Source organism: Bufo gargarizans, chromosome 5, assembly GCF_014858855.1.
Source record: "Bufo gargarizans isolate SCDJY-AF-19 chromosome 5, ASM1485885v1, whole genome shotgun sequence".
Lineage (NCBI taxonomy): Eukaryota > Metazoa > Chordata > Amphibia > Anura > Bufonidae > Bufo > Bufo gargarizans.
The window spans coordinates 212,343,985-212,366,990 of NC_058084.1; the positions used below are offsets into that span (position 1 = coordinate 212,343,985).

Below are 23,006 nucleotides of genomic sequence, written 5' to 3' on the forward strand. Positions count from 1 at the left end.
CCTATTATGATTTGGGGTTCATTCAAGAGGAGGATTTCGTTAGCCATGTTTTTAATCCAATTTTATATTTTTAGTTCTTTTAAACATATCTATTTGACAGGTATTTGTACTGGCCTATAGTAAAATTGTTATCCAATGACAGTCTAATATACCTCCAGCCACATAATCACTTGATCTTTTCTGTCCGGTGAATGTCTAATGTTTGGGGCCTGTACTCCACTGGCCTACAGTAAAATTGATATCCAATGAACGTCTAATATACCTCCAGCCACATACTCACTTGATCTTTTCTGTACGATGAATGCATAATTTTTGTGGCATATAATCTAACTGACCAACAGTAAAATTGTTATACGGTGAACGCCTATTGTACCTCTAGCCACATAATCACTTGTTCTTTTCTGTACAGTGAATGCCTAATGTTTGGGCCCTGTACTCTACTGGCCTGTAGTAAAATTGATATTGAATGACCGTCTAATATACCTCCAGCCACACAATCACTTGATCTTTTTTGTATAGTGAATGCATAATTTTTGGGGCCTGTAATCTAACTGGCCAACAGTAAAATTGTTATACGGTGACCGCCTAAAGTACCTCCAGCCACATAATCACTTGATCTTTTCTGTCCGGTGAATGCCTAATGTTTGGGGACTGTACTCCACTGGCCTGCAGTAAAATTGATATCCAATGACCGTCTAATATACCTCCAGCCAATTTATCTTTTCTGTACGGTGAATGCCTAATTGTTGGGGCCTCGGAGGAAATCAACACCTATGACGACCACGTGTTATCGAATTTCACCTATTATCATTTGGAGTTTATTCAAGAGGGGGGATTTCGTTAGCCATGTTTTTAATCCAATTTTATATTTTTAGTTATTTTTAACATATGCATTTGACATGTATTTGTACTGGCCTGCAGTAAAATTGATATCCAATGACCGTCTAATATACCTCCATCCACATAATCACTTGATCTTTTCTGTATGGTGAATGCCTAATGTTTGGGGCCTATACTCCATTGGCCTACAGTAAAATTGTTATTCAGTGACAGCATAATGTACCTCAAGCCACATAATCACAATTTTTTTTATGCCAGGTGAATGCCTCATTTTTAGGGCCCGTACTCCCATGGCCTAAAATAAAAAAAATTCTAGGCTCCAGCAGGGCACATTATTGAGAATTTCCCTTTAAGACGCATAAAAATGTCCCCTGATTAAAATACATATTTTTTATGGGAATTTTTGTCATTGATCCCCCTCTAGTATGTCACTGTCCATGTTGTGGGACTATTTGTGCACTTCTCGTAAGTATTTGGTGGCTGCAAATATGACCTGAAGGTTTTTCAGGTTCGCCTGCCATTAAAGTGAATGGGACCCGCCACGTTCGCGCGATCGTGTTCGCAAATCGTTCTGGCCGATGTTTGTCCATTACTATTGAGGACATCATTAATTGTGAACAAACAATGTTCTTTATACACGAGATTTTTCCCCCTAAAAGATGTGCTCACTCCCCCCAAATGTCAATGTCAGTGCATATTATGGGGCAAATAATAATGAGCACTCATTAGAACAGCAGGATCGGGGAGTAGTGTAGGCAGCACCCCCTGTGGCGGCTCTGTACTCACCGCTTCCTGGTCTTCTCCTGCAGGGCTCCGCACGCTGTGCTGTGACCTGCGCACAGCATGACGACGTCAGCGCACTCTGTTACCTCACACTCCGTGACATCTGGTCACAGCACAGCATGGCAGTAAGAGCAGGAGAAGCGCTAGATCATGGGAGCGGTGGCTTTGTCCGGAGCAGGAGAAATAAGTTGATTTCTTTTTTTGGGGGGCTGATCTGAGGTCTGATTAACTTCTTGGTCTTATTAACATAGGGGTCTGATCTGAGGTCTGTTTTGGGGTCTTAGTAACATGGGGGTCTGATCTGAGGTCAGATTGGGGATCTTAATAACATGGGGTCTGAGCTGAAGTCTGATTGGGGGTCTTATTAATATTGGGGTTTGATCTGAGATATGATTAACATTGCAGGTCTGATTGGAGCTCTGAGCTGAGATCTGATGAAAAACAATTTTTCCCTTTTTTTCCTCCTCTAAAAACTAAGTGTGTCTTATGGTCAGGTGTGTCAATACGGTGTATATATATATATATATATATATATATATATAAAATTCACAAATAGTGCAGCAGCACAGTCAGAAGTCGTGAACTGCGTGCAATTCCCCACAGAGGCCGGCCCCTCCTCCACGATATATACTTAACAAATGACGAGGCAGCACTTCCAGCTTTTGGTGAACGGGTGAAGACCCCAAACTTTAATCCAAGCAACGTTTCGGCCTGCTCAATGAAGCTTGATAAAGGCCTCATTGAGCAGGCCAAAACGTTGCTTGGATTAAAGTTTGGGGTCTTCACCCGTTCACCAAAAGCTGGAAGTGCTGCCTCGTCATTTATTAAGTATATATATATATATATATATATATATATATACACTCACCTAAAGAATTATTAGGAACACATGTTCTATTTCTCATTAATGCGATTATCTAGTCGACCAATCACATGGCAGTTGCTTCAATGCATGTAGGGTTGTGGTCCTGGTCAAGACAATCTCCTGAACTCCAAACTGAATGTCAGAATGGGATAGAAAGGTGGGCTACAACAGTAGAAGACCCCACCGGGTACCACTCATCTCCACTACAAATAGGAAAAAGAGGCTACAATTTGCACGAGCTCACCAAAATTGGACTGTTGAAGACTGGAAAAATGTTGCCTGGTCTGATGAGTCTCGATTTCTGTTGAGACATTCAAATGGTAGAGTCTGAATTTGGCGTAAACAGAAGGAGAACATGTATCCATCATGCCTTATTACCACTGTGCAGGCTGGTGGTGGTGGTGTAATGGTGTGGGGGATGTTTTCTGGGCACACTTTAGGCTCCTTAGTGCCAATTGGCCATTGTTTAAATGCCATGGGCTACCTGAGCATTGTTTCTGACCATGTCCATCCCTTCATGACCACCATGTACCCATCCTCTGATGGCTACTTCCAGCAGGATAATGCACTATGTCACAAAGCTCGAATCATTTCAAATTGGTTTCTTGAACATGACAATGAGTTCACTGTACTAAAATGGCCCCCACAGTCACCAGATCTCAACCCAATAGAGCATCTTTGGGATGTGGTGGAACGGGAGCTTCGTGCCCTGGATGTGCATCCCTCAAATCTCCATCAACTGCAAGATGCTATCCTATCAATATGGGCCAACATTTCTAAAGAATGCTATCAGCACCTTGTTGAATCAATGCCACGTAGAATTAAGGCAGTTCTGAAGGCAAAAGGGGGTCCAACACCGTTTTAGTATGGTGTTCCTAATAATTCTTTAGGTGAGTGTATATGTGTATAGTGAGATACTGACAGATCTCACAGAGGTGAGAGGCAAGGAAGAAGTGGATAGTGCGGCTCACACCTCTATTCCACCACAAGTGAGACCAGCTGGAGGTGCTCGGGCTGGCATAAAACACCTCCCAGGGTGTCAGTCTAGGGGAAAGAGATTTGTTGTGCAACAGGGTCCTGCTGGAGGCTCTGTATTAGTGGTCTCAGCTGGGCTGGCTGAGGGACCACGAGGCTAAGTGCTAGCCGGAGCATTGGGGGATGCCGCGACCCTGGCCACAAGGGTCACGAGGCCGGAGTGGGAGGGACTACTGGGCCACACTCCCCCATAAAGGTACTGGATATGAGACCATGTGTGAACAGAGCTCTGTACAGCCAGACGGCTGTGGGACACTGGGCTGGGAAAGCCGCTTGCAATTACCGTGTGCGAATGGTGCTAGGAAGATACCTTGTTTAGCTAGAGCCCAGCCGGGCAGGTGTTTATTTTGTATGATTTATGTTTGTTTTGCTGAGGCACCAAATAAAAGCGATGTTTGGTCCTTAAACTTAGTCTCTGGCGAAGATACTTGTGTGAATGACCCCCGGAGAAGAGCTAACCCCCCCCCCCCCCCACTATATATATATATATATATATATATATATATATATATATATATAGTTTTTTATGTATGATGTATTTAGAAAATAGTGATATACTGTACATCATTAGTTTAAACATGTACACGTGTAGTATATTAAATGCATAATTTTGTCCCTTTTCAATTTTTACTAGGATGTGTTCTCATAGTGTCCCTGGTGGAACAACTTGCTCAAGTACATAACAGTTCAGCACAAAAGGCAATGGAGTTCCTGTGTTCTTACATGCCTGGTAAGCAATATTTTAGTCATAACCTATACTTAATTAACACTTTAATTTCAAAGCTAAATGCTGTATCACACTTTGGATCTTGAGATTATGGCATGAACAATATATTTTTTTCCACAGAGCAGGGAGGTCTACAAGGCATCTGTTCCCTCATAGCCAAACTCTTTGGACCTGATCTAATCAAACTGTAAGCTGCATTCATTCTACATCTCGTTTAATGGTATAAAAGTAGGCATCCTGGCACAGAGAAAAGAAAACATTGAGACATCAAGTACTTTAATTTGTGTTCATTCCTCTAGGACCTCAGGCATAAAACTGTATTATGATTCAACACATTCTCCAGGTTGTACAGAAAGTAATAGGGCACCCATAGACTTCTGTGGGGCTCTAGGACACTTCTGTATGCTAAATTTCATAATTATACATATAGCTATGCCTCCATTTTCAAAGTTATACGTGTCAGAATATAGGATGGAAAGAAACTTTATGTGAATAACACAGCTGAATAAAGGTAACACAACATTTTTACTGCACAATGAATTTTGTAAAAAAAAAAAATTGTATTTTTTTACAATTCCACCAATTTTCTATCTTCCTAATAAATTGAATGAAATATTAAAAGGTGCCACTAGAAAGTACAACTTTTTCTAGACAAAAACAAGTTCACAATAAAAATATAAAAAATTAGGGCTTTTAGAAAGCAGGGAGTAGACAACAAAAGAAATTGACTGGAAGGAGGTTAACAAGGTTTATGGCACTAGGCACACAGAGAATTTATATAGTGAGATAAAAACAGCAAAAGTAAAGTCATATAATTACTACAATACCAATCTACATTATTTACATCGGACAGTATATACAGTATGCTGAAATCAGCCCAACATGAATATAACAATATGGTAGGAGTAAATAATGCATGATTAAAACAAATAGGTGAAATGTATTACTTATGTAGAAAGCAAATTGGTGAAATTAATAAAACTGAGAACAGTAGAAAAGCTAAAGACAAAGACCAAGTGGCAGTGATGCATACCGACCCAAACTGCAGTAAGGAAATTAGAAAACTATATACCGTATGTGACCAAAAAAGCCCCAGGGATTAGGAAAGTGTGAAGGAAAGGTTGTATTTGAGGAGGCAAGAGACTGTTTTAGTTATGTTTAATTCATTTCTTAAAGCTTACTTCATAGAACATTTACAGTTCTAGATAATAACTCCAGATAATATGACAATTCACAATTGTTGATGTGCTGGTCTATGTAGCTTCTGCAGAAAATGACCTGCCATGCGGGTTTCCAAATTCACAGCATGTCAATTATGTTTGCAGTTTTATCTGCAAATTTCAACCTTTTGTAATGAAGGGTGAGATCTGTGGCAAAACCACACTGATTCTATACCAAAATTAGAAATTGTGAGTTTTGCTGCAGTCTTGGTGCAGAAATGTATAGAAAACTCTTAAAAGGGTTCAGCTCTGAACCCAGACATATCCATGTTTTCACCCAGGCAGCCCCTCTGACATGAGCATCAGAGCATAGGGGCCCTGCAAAGGCTTTTTCTGGAGATACGATGAGGTCCCGGGCTCTCCATGGGTAAAGCTAGGCGGAGGCTTCCTCCTAGTAGTGAGCCTGGTGACGTCACCGGCACTAATGGGCGGGCTTTAGAGCTGCCCAAGTCTGTAAAAAAAACGAGGGCAGCGCTGAAGCCCGTCCATCAGTGACGTCCCCAGGAACACTGCTATGAGGAAACGTCTGCCTAGCAGTGGAAAAATATAAATAAACAGCCCTTACCTTGCGCGATACAGTGCAGGGCAAGGGAGAGCATCGGAGCATGAAATGCTCCAATGCTCATATCAGAGGGCCTGCCTGGGTGAAAATGGGGATATGAGGATGCAGAAAAGTGCTGCTGCTTATTACCGCACCCCTACCACCTCTCTGTACTTCATGTTTCCTCATGAACTCCAATCGTACACAGATTCAGCTGAGAGGTAATATTTAAGTATTTTAATTTTCTTAATTCCTTGAGTCATGTGAGTTTACCAAAGCTACATAATCATACACAAAGGGGCTGAATTCATTTTTTATGTTGTCTCCCAAGGTTAAGTCGTAAACTGAAAGCAGATGTCATATGCTATGCAGTAAAGCTGTGTAAAGCTGAACCACACGAGCCTGTCTGTTATCTATATGAGAAGCCCATGGTAAGAACACACTAAATATCTAATATACAGTGGGGGAAATAAGTATTTGATACACTTGCAATTTTTGCAAGTTTTCACACCTACAAAGAATTGGGAGGTCTGTAATCTTTATCATAGATACACTTCAACTGTGAGAGACAGAATCTAAAAATATCCAGAAAATCACATTGTATAATTTTGAAATAATTAATGCATTTTATTGCATAAAATAAGTACCGTATATTCCGGCGTATAAGACGACTGGGCGTATAAGACGACCCACAACTTTTCCAGTTGAAATATAGGGTTTGGTCTATACTCGCCGTATAAGACTACCCCTCCAGCAGCATTTACTTTGGCATCAAGATCTGCAGGTAATTGTTGTGCAATTTTCGTCTTTTGCCTCAGTACCATACTATGCCTTTCCAAGAATCTAGTACACCAGGATGCAGTGGCCTTAAATCTGTTGCTGTGATCTGGGTTAGATTTGGCTTACTGAAGTGCAAACAAACGTATTTTATTTCGTGTCACTACATAACCGTTTTTGTGATCATCATTCACCATGTCTGCTACATGTTTTTCGAGTTCTGGCTAATGTGGGGTGCCTCTTCTTAATGCACACTTACCCCTTGGCATACTCTTTAATGCTTTTAATTTGCTTTCCAGTCACAAACCATCTTTTCTGTTACTCCATATTGTCTTGCAGCAGCGCAGTTATTATGTTCCATGGCAAAGTTTACAACTTTAAATTTGAAACTGGCTTCATATTTCTTTCTTCTTGCTGGTAGAGCCATGATGGGGTCTTGACCGTTAGCCATTTGTATACTGTACTGTATGTACTGGTGCTATACTGTATGAACCGATGCAGATACTGGTGCTGTACTGTATGTACAGGTACAGATACTGGTGTTGTACTGTATTCACCACCACATGTATCTGCTCCCCAGATAGACTCTGTTTTTTCACCACAGATAAGATGCACACCAAACTTCATTAGAGATCCGCCAACATTAGAATTGGCTGAAGTGCAGATGCTCCTGCTCCCCCCTGCCTTCCCTCAGAATCGCCAATCCAACCCAGTATACAACAACCAGCCAATCACAGCAAGCGATGTACCAGTATTTTCTGTGCACACTGCATACAAAGCCTGCTTGGGTTGGGTGGGTCAGCTCTCCCTGCCTGCCCAGCCCTCCCTGTCTTCAAGACGATCTGAGCGGTAGTACGCAATGTGATACTGCCGGCATGAGAAAACCACTGAGAGCAGGAAGAGGGGGCTGCTTCAGGAGCGGCTGGCCGGGATGCAGCACACGGTGGCTCAGCTAGAGGGCGCCTGTCCCTGAAGCTGGAGAAGGACAGCTTCTCCAGTCTTGCTAGGAAGTAAGTTTCAGCACGCTGTATACCGGCATATGAGACGACACCCGGCGTATAAGACGACCACCGATTTTTTTAGAAGATTTTCATGTGTTAAAAAGTAGTCTTATACGCAGGAATATACAGTATTTGATCACCTACCAACCAGCAATAATTCTGTCTCTCACAGATCTGTTAGTTTTTCTTTAAAGAGGACCTTTCACCGGATTGAGATAAGTACCTGTACTTGCGGGGTACCCCCCGCTGATGCTGCCACCCTGCCTGTTTTGTTAAAATAGCACTCCTACACCGCGCTGTGCACCCCCACCCAGGAATTTTCCCCAGTTCAAATACTGAGCATCAGAGCAATGGGGAGGAGACGCAGTCTTTATTTGTGGGCGCCTCCTTCTCCCCTGGGGCTAGCTCTGTCCATTCACATCAGAGAGCATTACAAACAGGAAGGTTTTTTCTCCCTGTGACGCTCTGCACTGTGATTGGACAGCACTACAGCCAGGGAAGAAGGAGACGCCCACAGAGAAAGACTGTGTCTCCTCCCCATTGCTCCTGAGCGGGGAAAATACCGGGGCGCAGAGTGCGGCATAGGAGGTCTATTTAAACAAAACAGGCAGGGTGGCAGTTGGGGGGTACTCCGCAAGTACAGGTACTTATCTCAATCAACAAACTCCAGTGAAAGGTCCTCTTTAAGAAGCCCTCCTACTCTGCACTCATTACCTGTATCATTTGTCTTTTTACATATACCCATGCTGGGTAAGAGAAATATCTCTGTAAAATGACAACTTTGTAAAAAAAAAATGGGAAAAGTTGTCTTTTACAGAGATATTTTTCTCACCCAGCATGGGTATATGTAAAAATACACCCCAAAACACATTGCCCTACTTCTTCTGAGTACGGCGATACCACATGTGTGACACTTTTTTGCAGCCTAGGTGCGCAACGGGGCCCAAATTCCAATGAGTACTTTTAGGATTTCACAGGGCATTTTTTACGCATTTGGATTCAAAACTACTTCTCATGCTTTAGGTCCCCTAAAATGCCAGGGCAGTATAAATACCCCACAAGTGACCCCATTTTGGAAAGAAGACACCCCAAGGTATTTTGTGACGGGCATGGCGAGTTCATGTAAAATTAAATTTTTTGTCACAAGTTAGTGGAATATGAGATTTTGTAAGGAAAAAAATATAATTATCATTTTCCGCTAACTTGTGCCCAAAAAAAAAAAATTCTAGGAACTCGCCATGCCCCTCACAGAATACCTTGGGGTGTCTTCTTTCCAAAATGGGGTCACTTGTGGGGTATTTATACTGCCCTGGCATTTTAAGGGCCCTAAAGCATGAAAAGTAGTTTGGAATCCAAATGTGTAAAAAATGCCCTGTGAAATCCTAAAGGCACTCATTGGAATTTGGGCCCCTTTGTGCACCTAGGCTGCAAAAATGTGTTACACATGTGGTATCTCCGTACTCAGAAGAAGTAGGGCAATGTGTTTTGGGGTGTATTTTTACATATACCCATGCTGGGTGAGAGAAATAGCTCTGTAAAATGACAACTTTGTATAAAAAAAATGGGAAAAGTTGTCTTTTACAGAGATATTTATCTCACCCAGCATGGGTATATATGCAAATATACACCCCAAAACACATTGCCCTATTTCTTCTGTGTACGGCGATACCACATGTGTGACACTTTTTTGCAGCCTAGGTGCGCAAAGGGGCCCAAATTCCAATGAGTACTTTTAGGATTTCACAGGGCATTTTTATGCATTTGGATTCCAAACTACTTCTCACGCTTTAGGTCCCCTAAAATGCAAGGGCAGTATAAATACCCCACATGTGACCCCATTTTGGAAAGAAGACACCCCAAGGTATTCCGTGAGGGGTATGGTAAGTTCATGTAAAATTTTATTTTTTGTCACAAGTTAGTGAAATATGAGACTTTGCAAGGAAAAAAATAAAATAAATCATTTTCCGCTAACTTGTGACAAAAAACAAAAACTTCCATGAACTCACTATGCCCATCAGCAAATACCTTAGGGTGGCTACTTTCCAAAATGGGGTCATTTGTGGGGTGTTTCTACTGTCTGGGCATTGTAGAACCTCAGGAAACATGACACGTGCTCAGAAAGTCAAAGTGCGTAAATTAATTGTTTTGCACCATAGTTTGTACATAGTTTGTAAACGCTATAACTTTTACCCAAACCAATAAATATACACTTATTGCATTTTTTTTATCAAAGACATGTAGAACAATACATTTAGAGAAAATTTTATATAGAAATGAAGTTTTATTTGAAAAAGAAAGTGAAAAATGTCATTTATTTGCAAAGATTTCGGTCAATTTTAATTAATATAAAAAAAAAAGTAAAAATGTCAGCAGCAATGAAATACCACCAAATGAAAGCTCTATTAGTGAGAAGAAAAGGAGGTAAAATTCATTTGGGTGGTAAGTTGTATGACCGAGCAATAAACCGTGAAAGTAGTGTAGTGCAGAATTGTAAAAAGTGGTCTGGTCATTAAGGGGGTTTAAGCTAGGGGGGGCGGAGGTGGTTAATGATCTGGCAGTGACCTCATACAGCGCTCTGCTGGATCAGTGAGAGAGGCCTCAGCACACTTCTGTCTCTGCCTGCCTGACACCGACCTGTATTATCAGAGCAGGTTTGGGGGGGTGCAATCTTGAAGACGAATACAGCCATCTCCATGCTGAAAGGTCCTAAGGTATAGTAAAAACTCCAATCACTGCAAGCTAAAGAACCTTTGATGATGTCACAAGTGGAAGGGTCCAGAACCAGGAAGAGAATATTGTGATGTAAATGTAAAGAAGAGATATATATGTAGCAGGCTGTGTTTGTTAGTTGTGTATCCAGTGCTGTGTGTGTGTGTGTGTGTGTGTGTGTGTGTAGCAGGGCTGTGTTTGTCAGATATAGATATAGTGTATGTAGTGCTTTGAGTGTAAGTTATTGATCTTGACCTCTCCACTTGATTAAACCACCAGGCCGGGTTTAATAAGTAGAAAACACATTGAAGAGCTGTACAGGAATGGATAGTGTGATGTAGGTGGTGACAAGCGGAGGAAGAACTCACTCCATTGTGCCCTGCCATGACCTGTGGCTTGCTGCTCTTGCTGCATTCAGTCCCCACATGGAGGCTCTGTACAGGGATGTACAGCGTCATGTGGGTGGCACCACGCCAGGTGGTGACTGGCTACTGTGCACAGTGCTTCCTGCTGCATTCAGCGTCCACATCGAAACGCTGTACAGTAAAATACTGTGTGATGTGAGCACTAGCAAGCACAAGGGGTCCATGCTTAGTGGCTCCTGTGCTAAGCGGTTCCTGCTGCCCAAGCATGGGGAGTAGCAGTGGTGGACTGGCCATAGACCCTACAGAGGATTTTCCTGGTGGGCTGATGCCTATATGGTTACCCGATATCTCCTCATTGCAGCTGGCCTGGTACATACTACTGGGGTAACTTATTAGAAGAGACCAGGCAGAATGTAGGACTGGATTGGTGCTGTGGTCCACATCTCACCTTTTAGGCCTCCTACGCCATCTTAATTAGAGACAAATGGAGGTGGACAGAACATGGCAGCTATTGATGGCCACCACAGAGGGACAGCTTCTGCGGAGGTATTCTGTGTTGCACCGTGGTACTGTATTTGGTTATGTGGGATGGAATTCTGGTATTACTGACCCTGAGAACTTATATGGACCCCATCTACTTGAGATGCCCTGCCTTCTGTCTGTTTGGATCCACCGACAACAATGAGGCAATTTTTTTACATTTTTTTTTCCAGGGCCACTTTAAGTTCCCAGTCCACTCTTGGAGAGTAGATTCCAGCAGTGTCTACGAAATTAGACCAGTGGGGCAGTTTGTCCTGAATATTTTATTTATTCAGAATTGCTGATGCCTTTGAATTACAACTATTATTCCTAATTCCACTAAGTAATTCCAGTGAACTTGGATATTTTTATAAACAGATTTCAGTCATTGTCTGGGATCCACTGCCCTTAAAGGGACACTGACAGGCCTTCTGAGCATAATTAGCTCTTTATATGCCCCCCTAGGTCTTATAATAAGTTTTCAATTCATATAAGTATTATCCCTGTGCGCATTGTAAAACGTTAAAAATAATCTTTATAATCACCTGTCCTTTCTGCCCAAGGGGCGTTCTTTGTGCCGCATTTGTGCCCAGCCGCGTCCCAACTGCCGTCTCCTTAGACACGCCCATCTTATTAGTATTCACTTGGCGCAATGTGATCCTGGCGAGCGAGGGTGCCGGGCGCATGTGCAGGATCTCCGAATGTCGGGGACAGGAAAATACCACCCAGCGAAGTGAATACTAATGAGATGGGCGTGTCTAAGGATCCAGCAGTTGGGACGCGGCTGGGCACAAATGCGGCACAAAGAACGCCCCTTGGGCAGAAAGGACAGGTGATTATAAAGATTATTTTTAACGTTTTACAATGCGCACAGGGATAATACTTATATGAATTGAAAACTTATTATAAGACCTAGGGGGGCATATAAAGAGCTAATTATGCTCAGAAGGCCTGTCAGTGTTCCTTTAAGTGGATGCATCTTCTATTACGGTCACCATCCTGAGACAGGCTATCTACTAGCACAATAATAATAAGGAATGCGGATAGTGATCTTTCCTAACAGCCAAGATGCCTTCAAGTAGCAATGAGAGCACTCACATATCACATGGACAAAGAATTTCCTTATAATTTGCATGCAGTGTATGATACAAATACTCCCTGGGGCACCTGTGGGTTGTGGGAGGTATATGAAGAGCTATTTGAAGAACATTGAGGCCCACATTTACTGATCCTAGAGATGGTGTAAGCTTAGACTGTCTAGACCTGAAGCACATTTATCACAGGGGCTCAGGCTGGATGATAAATGTGGTGCAGGGATAGGCACTTTTCGCTTACTTTGAGGCAAAATTTTACTCCGGAATTGTGGCATAATTTTGGTGCTAAACAGCACGTTTTAGGCCATAGCTCTTTTTTGGTAAACCATTAGACTTTTGTAAATCTAGGCTTTAGAGTTCTCTGCAGTAATCTGTAAACTCTATTCAGTTTCCATCTATCTGACATTTTTATGTAGCAGTTAAACTGTTATTCTACTTTCAACAAAATCTCAGTTTAACTATACATGAGAAGATAAGTTTCATTTACAGTTTCTGATTATCTGGGTCTCCCACTTATAAATAGCTGCTTTCCAAATTTGTTTAAAATTCCCTAGAGGTCCATTAGCCAAATGGCCAACAAAAGTGTATATTTGGGCACGGTCTGTATGACAGCCAATGCATCCAGTCTATCCCAAATCATCTGCTGAAATTTACAGTGGTACTTGAAAGTTTGTAAACCCTTCAGTATTTTCTATATTTCTGCATAAATTTGACCCAGACTATATTGGATTTCACACTAATCCTGAAAGTAGATATAGATAACCAAGGCAAACAAATGAGTCAATAATATTAGAGTTGGTAATTTATTTATTGAGAAAAATTATTCAGTATTACATGTCCATGAGCGGCAAAAGTATGTGAACATACTACAAAACATTTCCAGAGATTCTTGATTAGTCCTGCATATCAGCTTGGAGGAATTTTTGCAAGGAATCTGGCTTACATTTAGACTGGCACTGGATACATCTAAATTATGTAGTGGCCAGCGCCTCTTTATAACTTCGGCGGATCCACTGTCAGCTATAGGGGTTATTCCGTCTAAAACACTAGTCTTAATAAGTGACCATCAATCTGTCTGACTGTGGCTTGGTGGAGTCCAATCTCTTTAGAGATGTTTTTTTTACCTTTTCCTGTCTAATGGCCATCAGCTTTTCTTCTGAGGTCCTCAGAAATCTCTTGTTTGTGGCATGATACACTTTCACAAACATGTGATATGAAGATCAATCAGCCTTTGATTGCAGTGAGATTGATTGATAGAGATTGAACACAAGACTCATTTTCCTCAATAAATAAGTGACCAACACTAATAATTGACTGTACTTGTAATTGATAATTGTAATTGAAAGACATCAAAATCAATAATAATCATATTTTATTAAACAAAATATCAACAAGTAAAATAAGATACAGAAAGTTATCGCAAAGAGACAATAATAACTATGGTTGAGAGAATCGAAGTATCCGAAGTGGACTTCGATACGAATTTCTGGGTAAATTTGATTCTCTGTGAAGCCGAATTTCCTTGTACTTCGTGGTAACAAATCAGTTTTCCCTGAAATGGCGTAAACAAAAACCTTATACTCATCTCATCCATTTGAGCCCAAAGAGGCCTCTGTGGCCAGCTTGATTGAAGGTCCCGTGTGAAACCTCATGTGCGGAGACATATATGTGATGATGTCATCACGCACCGCACGAGATTTCGTGTGGAATCTTCAATCAAGATGGCTGCAGTGGCCTCTTCATGCTCAAATGGATGAGGTTTTATTTTTTTAACCCCTGAAAGGCCTCTATTTTTATATCAGATGCCGAGATCAGTGATGAACACTGCATCTGAGGGGTTCAATGACGGGGGAAGTGCAATCGTCATTCCCCGTCATTGCGCCTGCTACTTACAAAGAAATACTAATAATATCTGTACTATATGAACATTACAAATGTAAATGTGCTATGTATAAATATATGTAAGGGGCTGTCCAAGTATATCAAAAAGCTCCTCAAAGTGATTTTAATCCCTCCACCACTGTGCTGTTTCTCCCTGGCATGCTTTCTTTACTGGTGACATGCCTGTGTACCCACCTCATTGAAGCCAGTAATTGGCAATAGACCCTACAGGTAAATTTCCCTGCCAGCGAGGTACCTAACGATCTGATGCTCTCAGGATTTATTAGTGCTGAAAGCATCAGGTACTTATGCATGTGGCTGGTGGCCATAGGTCCCCTCTTAATTTCAACTGTATTGCCATCGCCGGGAAGGTTATACAGTTGAATACTGGTGCAGAGGTGGCAGCATCTTATGCTACATTGCGGTATTTGATTTTGCTGGGGCAGTATTTTATGCTGCACTAAGGCATTTTTGGCCTGCATACTTCTGTTGCTTCGCCTTCTGTCAATTTGGATACGCCTACAGCATGGGGCCACTTTTAGGCTTTTTTTCCAAGGGTAACTTTAGGTTCCCAGTCGGCCCCTACAATCACATCACCACTGCAGCCAAGTAAACAACTTAGGGGGGAGGAACAGAGCAGTGATGCTGGAGGAGGATTAAACTGGTGGTATGTATTGCATCTTGTTATTTTATACAATTTCTTTGGGGAGTATATTTAATAACTCAGACAACCTCTTTAATATAATTTTGCTGCAATGAAAATCTAATATGTGGGAGAACAGAGCGCTGTAGATTATAGTCTAAAGTTTTTTTTACATTATCATCAATTCTAAGTCAATTCATTTCTTACTCTTGTTACAGTATAGAGAACATATCTAGCCAGTGCCCATCTGTCATGGCTTTCCCAATTAAAGCATATTCTTAGGAACAAAAATCAATATAAAGAAAGTTAATGATGAATCCCAATGACATCTGTATTTCAGCATTGCATCTTAAAAACAACATTTTTAAATTAACTGAGAGATTCTAGGTTGGAGCCAATACTTTAAAGTATGGAACCAAGGAAAGAAGCAAACCCATGTTCATTAATAAAGCTTATTTCTTGTCCAGTTTGTATATAACTCTGGTTGTATGTGCATTGTATATATTTGCAGCACTGAAATTTTAAATAATGGTTGCTTAATAATCCTGTTGCTACAGAATAGGAAATATAGTTGACTACAGCCTCTGTAAATGGTTGAGATGAAAGTGCTCTTAAAGGATAACTGTCACACTTAGACCCTAATTTCAATTTTCATATATGTAGTTACTAATAACATGATATTCCAGAATCAGTTACTATTAGACTGACTTACCCATATTTAATAAGATTCAGCCCTTAGCAACTAGTCTGCATAAAACTGCAATTTCACTATTCAGTTAAGATGGCCGCCACTGCCCTCACCCTGAGGCTAATCCAGCCTGCACTCACTAGCCAGTAACAATAGCCCCCCAAAAGTGTCAGTAACCAGAGCCCTCCCCCTAAAGGGTTAATCTCCTGCAGCACAAAGGGGTCCCCTTACCACATGTTGCTTTCATTTATACACTGAGCAGATGGCAGATCTCCCTTCCCTGGTCTGAGCTGCTTCAACTCTGCATCCTCCAGCTCTGCTGAGTGAGGGAGCGTCTGCCAAGCGCTGGGACAGGGAGAAGTGCACACAGCCCAGGTACTGTTATCAGCTGCAGGGGAGGACCTGGCTTTAATCATTTACTTACAGTCCCTGGCTGTCAGTAATCTGACCCTGCACGCTGCGTGCTTCTGTGTCCTCTGTCCTTCAACACATAGACAGACCATGCCTAGCAACCTTATTTTAAACACAGGTAAAAGTAGGCAGTACAGGGAACAAAACTGTGGAATTAAGGGGTAATTGAATACACAGTGAAAAGTTGAAATAGGGCCACCAAGGAGATATTAATCACCACAATCCAATACTCCAAAAAATAATAATATGACAGTTATACTTTAAAGGGAACCTGAAAAGATACGTGTGCACCTTACATTGCCTCTCTGATTGGCCACAAAGCACTGCAAATCTTTACGAGCTGTAGCCAGGACACAAGATACCCTTTATTCAATCAGGCTGAGTGATACCATAATTACTGTCTGGTGCTACTTTTGTGAGCAGTTCACTTTGTGCAATAGCACCTGTAGAATCTCCTGATAAAATAATGACATAATTAAAGATTTTACGAAGTGGAAATCTGGGGACGTCCTTGAGGGGTCTTCACACTTTACCAACTGTACTCCCAAATGTAGTTAACCTCTCCTACCCAACAAAAATGTACAGACTAATGCTTTAGTCCCTGTGCCATTAGCCCATTAATTCCCTATTTAAGAGTAATATGCTCCCCTGCAAACTTAGGAGATTTATCACGGTGGCTTATGCTGGATGATGATTCTGGTGCATATTTATAAAATCTAGTCTTATTTTACACCACCTATTTGTTGGCTTTCAGATACAAAACAAAGAAGAAAATCCATCATCTAAAACATTGGTAGCTTTTATTGAAGAACATAAAAAATCCATAAAAGAGAAAAATGTCCAGCAGACCTACATGTTTCGCACACTTAGCGCTTAATCATGGTATACAAACATAGCAGGACACAAGACATTTAAAATAATGAAGGAACAATGGGAGCAAACACAGAAGTGAAATGTCACAGATGAGACACACATCAAATAACACAAAATATATAAGTAGAATAATAATAGCTTGATTCTAGAAATACTTATTAAATGAAATAAATATAATCAGTAATAATATAATAAATAATAATGTTGTCTATCACCACCTCTAATTCTACTATTATTCTACTATTTGGATGTATTTATTGGCTTGATTTTATTAAAAAAATGCAACAATTTTCTGGCACTGTTTAGTGCAAATGTTAACCTGGCACACCCCAACAAGTTTGCAAGGTTAGCAGATGAGGGGGATGTCAGTTCAGTGGTACCTTGGAACCGAACCGGAGTTTGGGAAATGTTTTTTTTGCAGTAGAAATTGATTTATGAAGTTATGCGAAGTCTCGCGAGACTTCGTGAAGTAATAACTTTGGCTCATAGGAGCCAATACATTCTAATACTGTAAGGAGCACTCGCTCAGTACAGTATTCAAACAATGTATGTTTCATCCGAAGTTGATTCGCTCATCCCTAGTCACAAGCTCAGGCCAAGGACCTCAAAGGTAGTATTTTCCAAAATACTACCTGTACCACGAGCCACACAAGGCAGCGGGAGATTAGGGAGGTAAACAAGTGGCTCAAGAACTGGTATAGAAAGTAGGGGTTTGGGTTCCTGGAGAACTGGGCCAACTTCTCTGTTGGCTACAGGCTGTATTGTAGGGATGGGGTGCATCTCAATGGCGAAGGTGTAGCTATTTTAGGGGAGAAGATGGCTAGAAGGTTGGAGAAGTGTTTAAACTAGGGACTGGGGTAAGTAATTCAATTATAGGAGAGGAAGATAGAGACCTGTGGCGAGGTAATGAAACTAGGGGAGGAACTGAAGTAGGGACTAGAACAGTTCATAAGGAAAGGTGTAGGGTAAAAAACATACAAAAACCTCTTAATTGTATGTACACTAATGCCAGAAGCCTGACTAATAAAACTAGTGAACTGGAAGTAGTGATATGTGAGGAGGACTATGACATAGTGGGAATAACTAAGACATAGCTGGATGATAGCTATGACTGGGCAGTTAACGTACAGGATTACAGTCTGTTTAGAAAGGATAGTTAAAGCCCACACTCCAGGAACATATAAGTGAGGGAATTGAACATGTGAAGTCACTAGAGATGAGCGAATTTCGTATTTTGAAATTCATTCACGCTTTCTTTTGGTGGTAAGAGCAGAACTTCGTTATGGATTCCGTTACCACGGACCATAACGCAATTCTATGACGGAATGCATAACGGAATGCCTTTGGAGGCATTTCGTTATTCATTCTATCATAATAGAAGTCTATGGCACGCCGAAACGTACGTTGGGGTAATGCCATCCCAGGCATTCAGGTCTTAAACATCATCAGTGAGTCTTTTGCACCTACATAGTGCACATTGTTTTTCATATATATATTCAGGACACTAGGTCATATTATATCTTGCATGATTCAGATCGTATTTACTGTAGCTTAAAGATGCATTACACTAAAAAGTGCCTCACTTGAGTACTGTTTGCATCATGGGCAGTACTACCATCTGTTGTTTCTCCCCTTTATATTATTCACTAGGACTCACCTTTTACAAATGATGATAATATATGTTATTGATGTATTCCTGATCTTATACATATATATTTGGAGTCAGTGATCTGTGTTGCCGGGATGGTGTTTTTTGCTCCTTTCCTTCCTTTTTAATGGTAATATATTAACTATTTATTATGTAACAATAAATTATTTTTTCATAATTAGATGTTTATGAGCTTCAGTTCTTAGTTATTTTTATTTTTTTAGTAAGGGAAATAGAAGAGTCAGCAAATCATAATGAGGTTGATATTATAGGAGACTTCAACTACCCAGATATAGACTTGGAAACTTAAAGCTGTAGCTCTCATAAAGGAAGCAGGTTATTGGCAATAACCAAAGACATATACTTTTCCCAATTGGTTAAGGGCCCGAATAGAGGGATGGCCATACTGGACTTAGACCTGACAACAGATGTGTTTCTTCAGGGAGGCACAAAAATACCAAACTTCAAAAAAGCTAAATTTGACCAGCTAAGAGAGGCCATTGGCCACATTAACTAGGACAATTTCCTCAAAAATAAAAATGCAGCCACAAAATCTGATATTTTTAAAACTATCCTAAACTCTAAAGCCTCATTCACACGTCAGTGTTTTTCCATGAGTGATTGTGAGCCAAAACCAGGATTGGAGCCTCCACAGACATAAGGTATAAGGGAAAGATCTCCACCTGTTTTGTGTTTAGAGCCGCACCTGGTTTTGGCTCAAAATCACTGATGGAAATCACTGATCGAACACTGACGTGTGAATGAGGCTTAATTGTGAGAGTTACATACCTTATAGGAATAAAAGGGTAAGGAGCAAGAAAAAAAACTATGTGGATAAATTGAATTGTAAAGAAAGCAGTAAATGACAAAAAGAAAACATTTAAAATCACTAAAACAGGAGGGCAGCACGGAAGCATTAAAAAACTATAAGGAAAATAATACAAATATGTAAAAGACAAATAAAAGCAGCCAAACTAGTGACAGAGAGATTCATTGCCAAAGAGAGTAATACTAACCCTAAAATGTTCTTCAATGATATAACTGGTAAAAAGTATGAATCTAAAGGTGTTGACCATTTACAGAGTGATAAGGGGGAGTTGAATAGAGCAAGTAGAAAGCAAAGCTATAAAAAAAATTAAAAAAATCTCCACTGCATTCACTGAGGAAAATAAACTGTCAGATGAAATGCAGAGTGTAAAAGTAAATTCCCCATTAAAAGTGTCCTGTCTGACCCAAGAAGTGCATCAGTCTTAAAAACATTACAATAGACATAAAATAGACCGGGACAGGATGGCATACAGCCTTGTATTCTTAGAGAATTAAATAATGTCATAGACAGACCATAATTTCTGATATTTAAGGACTCTATATTGATAGGGAGTGTTCCACAGGATTGGCACATAGCAAATGTGGTGCCAATATTCAAAAGTGGTCCAAAAACAGAGCCTGGAAACTATAGGCCAGTGAGTTTAACATCTCTTGTGGGTAAACTGTTTGAAGGTTTCTAAGAGATGCTATCTTTGAGTACCTCAATGAAAATAAAGGCATAACACCATATCAGCATGGCTTTATAAGGGATCGGTCATGTCAAACTAAGTTAATCAGTTTCTATGAGGAGGTAAGTTCTAGACTTGAGCGCAGCTAATCAATAGATGTCATATATCTGGAATTCTCCAAAGCATTTGACACTGTACCGCATAAAAGGTTAGTATATAAAATGAGAATGCTTGGACTGGGAGAAAATGTTGGTATGTGGTTAGTAACTGGCTCAGTGATAGAAAACAGAGGGTGGGTATTAACGGTACACACTCAGATTGGGTCACTGTCACTAGTGGAGTACCACAGGGGTTAGTATTGGGCCCTATTCTCTTCAGTCTTGTTTTAATGATCTTGTAGAAGGCTTGAATAGTAAAATATTTTACAAATGACACTAAACTATGTACTTCATTTTTGTGAAGGTCTCATGCACCATATGAATTGAATGTACGGTCAAGCACGTGTTCTGTTGCTCCATCTCATCATTATGGCACTACTGGAGATTGCTGAGTGCAGCGCTCAGTAGTCCCACAGACTTTGAATCGCACATGCTAAGCTATGTCTTCATTGAAATGGGCGGACCCAGCAGTTGGACTCCCCACTAGTCTGATAGTTTTCCCTTATCCAGTGAAAAGGGTATAACGCGTAGAAAGCACGTTGGTTCAGTGGTTAGCACTGGGGTCCTAGGCTCCAGTCCAACAACATCTGCATGGAGTTTGTATGTTTTCCCTGTGTTTGTGTGGGTTTCCTCCAGTTTCCTCCCAAACTCCAAAGACATACTGACAGAGAATTTAGATTGTGAGCTCCAGTGCAAGACAGCAAGTGACAATAATGTCTGTAAAGCGCTATGGAATATGTCAGCACTAAATAAGTGAGTAAAATAAAAAAATACTATAACCAAACCCCCCTCCCCCCAGGGCAAGATATCCAGAGCCATTCGGTCACAGGGCGCAAGAAGAACATAGCAATTTTCCTGTAGAAGCAACCCAATGGTAGAAGCAATTTGATGATCACATGTTCAAATCCCCTAGGGGGACTTAAAGTTAGGTAAATAAAAAAAGTCAAAGTTTTTTTAAATACAAAAACTATATACATTTTGTATTATTATTATTAATCTTAGTAATAATCATATTGAACTGACAATAAAGAAAACCGGGTAGATTTACGAATATTGTCTAATAGTAATACAGTATAAGGCCTCATGCACGCGACCATTGTTGTGTTCCATTCCGCAAAATGGGGTTCCGTTGTTCCGTAATCCGTTTCCGTTTTTGTTTCCGTGTGTCTTGCTTTATTTTTGGAGGATCACCAGACATGAAGGAAAGTAAAAAAAAAATCTATGACAGGTTTGCCATGCAAATGATAGGAAAATAACGGACGCGGACGCAGTTAACAATCTTGTGTGCCTCCGTGTTTTTTCAAGGTCCCATTGACTTGAATAGGTCAGGTTATATTTTTTTGACGGACTCGAACCACGGATCACGGACGCGGATGACAAACTGTGCAGTAGCCGGTTTTCAACGGACCCATTGAAAGTCAATGGGTCCGCAGAAAATCACGAAAAACGGCACAACGGACACCAAATAAAACAACGGTCGTGTGCATGAGGCCTAAATGTAGAAAGACATCACAGTGGCTGATGCTGGACGATAAATCTGTCTCATCTAAAGACTATCTAGCCTAAGTTTACACCATCTACAAGTTAACTTAGTTTTACTTTAAAAGAGTACCATAATTTTGGTAATTTTTTTCATCACAGAAGCACATTTAAGCCAAACCTCTTCCAATTAAGAATTAGCAGATGTCCCGAACTATTCGCCGGCGAACAGTTCCCGTTCGCTGCGGCGGGCGAACATATGCGATGTTCGGTCCGCCCCCTATACGTCATCATTGAGCAAACTTTGACCCTGTACCTCACAGTCAGCAGACACATTCCAGCCAATCAGCAGCAGACCCTCCCTCCCAGACCCTCCCATCTCCTATCAAAAAGCAAGGACAGCATCCATCTTAGATTCATTCGGAAGCTGCATTCTTAGTGAGAGGAGGGACAGTGCAGCTGCTGCTGATTTAATAGGGAAATCGATAGCTAGGCCAGTGTATTCAGTGTCCACTCCAGTCCTGAAAGACTCATCTGATCTGCTATAAGGACAGTGGTCTGACAGCACCCCAAAAAGCCCTCTTTAGGGCTAGTACATCAGTCTGCTTTTTTTTTTTTTCACTGTAATATAATTGCAGTTGCCTGCCAGCGTGTGTGTCAGGCCCACAGCGTGTACTGTGCCCACTACTCATATCTGGTGTCACAGTAGCTTGCGTTAAACGGGGAGTTTGCGGTTGTGCAAATGGACTGTTTGCGGTTGTTTGCGGTGCGTTAAACGGGGAGTTTGGTCTGTCATAGTTTGGTCTGTCACTGTGAAGCGGGCATAACCCTTACACTACCTGATCGATACAACATCATACCTGATGCTTTAAAGCACGTTATTCCAAACAATTTAGGAATGTTAGGTGATTTATGCCCTTTATGGATTAAAATCCAACTCTGCGTCAACTACGTAATTTTCCATGGGAGTTTTGCCATGGATCTCCCTCCGCCATGCCACAGTCCAGGTGTTAGTCCCCTTGAAACAACTTTTCCATCATTATTGTGGCCAGAAAGAGTCCCTGTGGGTTTTAAAATTCGCCTGCCTATTGAAGTCTATGGCTGTTCGCGAACGGAAAATTTTATGTTCGTGACATCTCTATTAAGAAACCCATTTCCCCATAAAAAACCTTACCCCCTTAGGTGAGCCATAAAAAGGTTAGAAAAGTGTCTTGAGCACTTGATGCTCATGTATTGTACATTGCTTTTTAGTG

General features: G+C 40.9%; 1 protein-coding gene across 1 annotated transcript in view; it reads left to right on the forward strand.

Annotated features, from left to right (window-relative positions):
• Positions 1-23,006, forward strand: part of AOAH (acyloxyacyl hydrolase) — a 170,954-nt gene that overhangs the window by 46,683 nt on the left and 101,265 nt on the right. Inside the window, exons 2-4 of the mRNA XM_044293042.1 lie at positions 4,158-4,253; positions 4,371-4,437; positions 6,343-6,442. Of these exons, the coding sequence (XP_044148977.1) occupies positions 4,158-4,253; positions 4,371-4,437; positions 6,343-6,442 (263 nt within the window). The remainder of the gene's footprint in view (positions 1-4,157; positions 4,254-4,370; positions 4,438-6,342; positions 6,443-23,006) is intronic.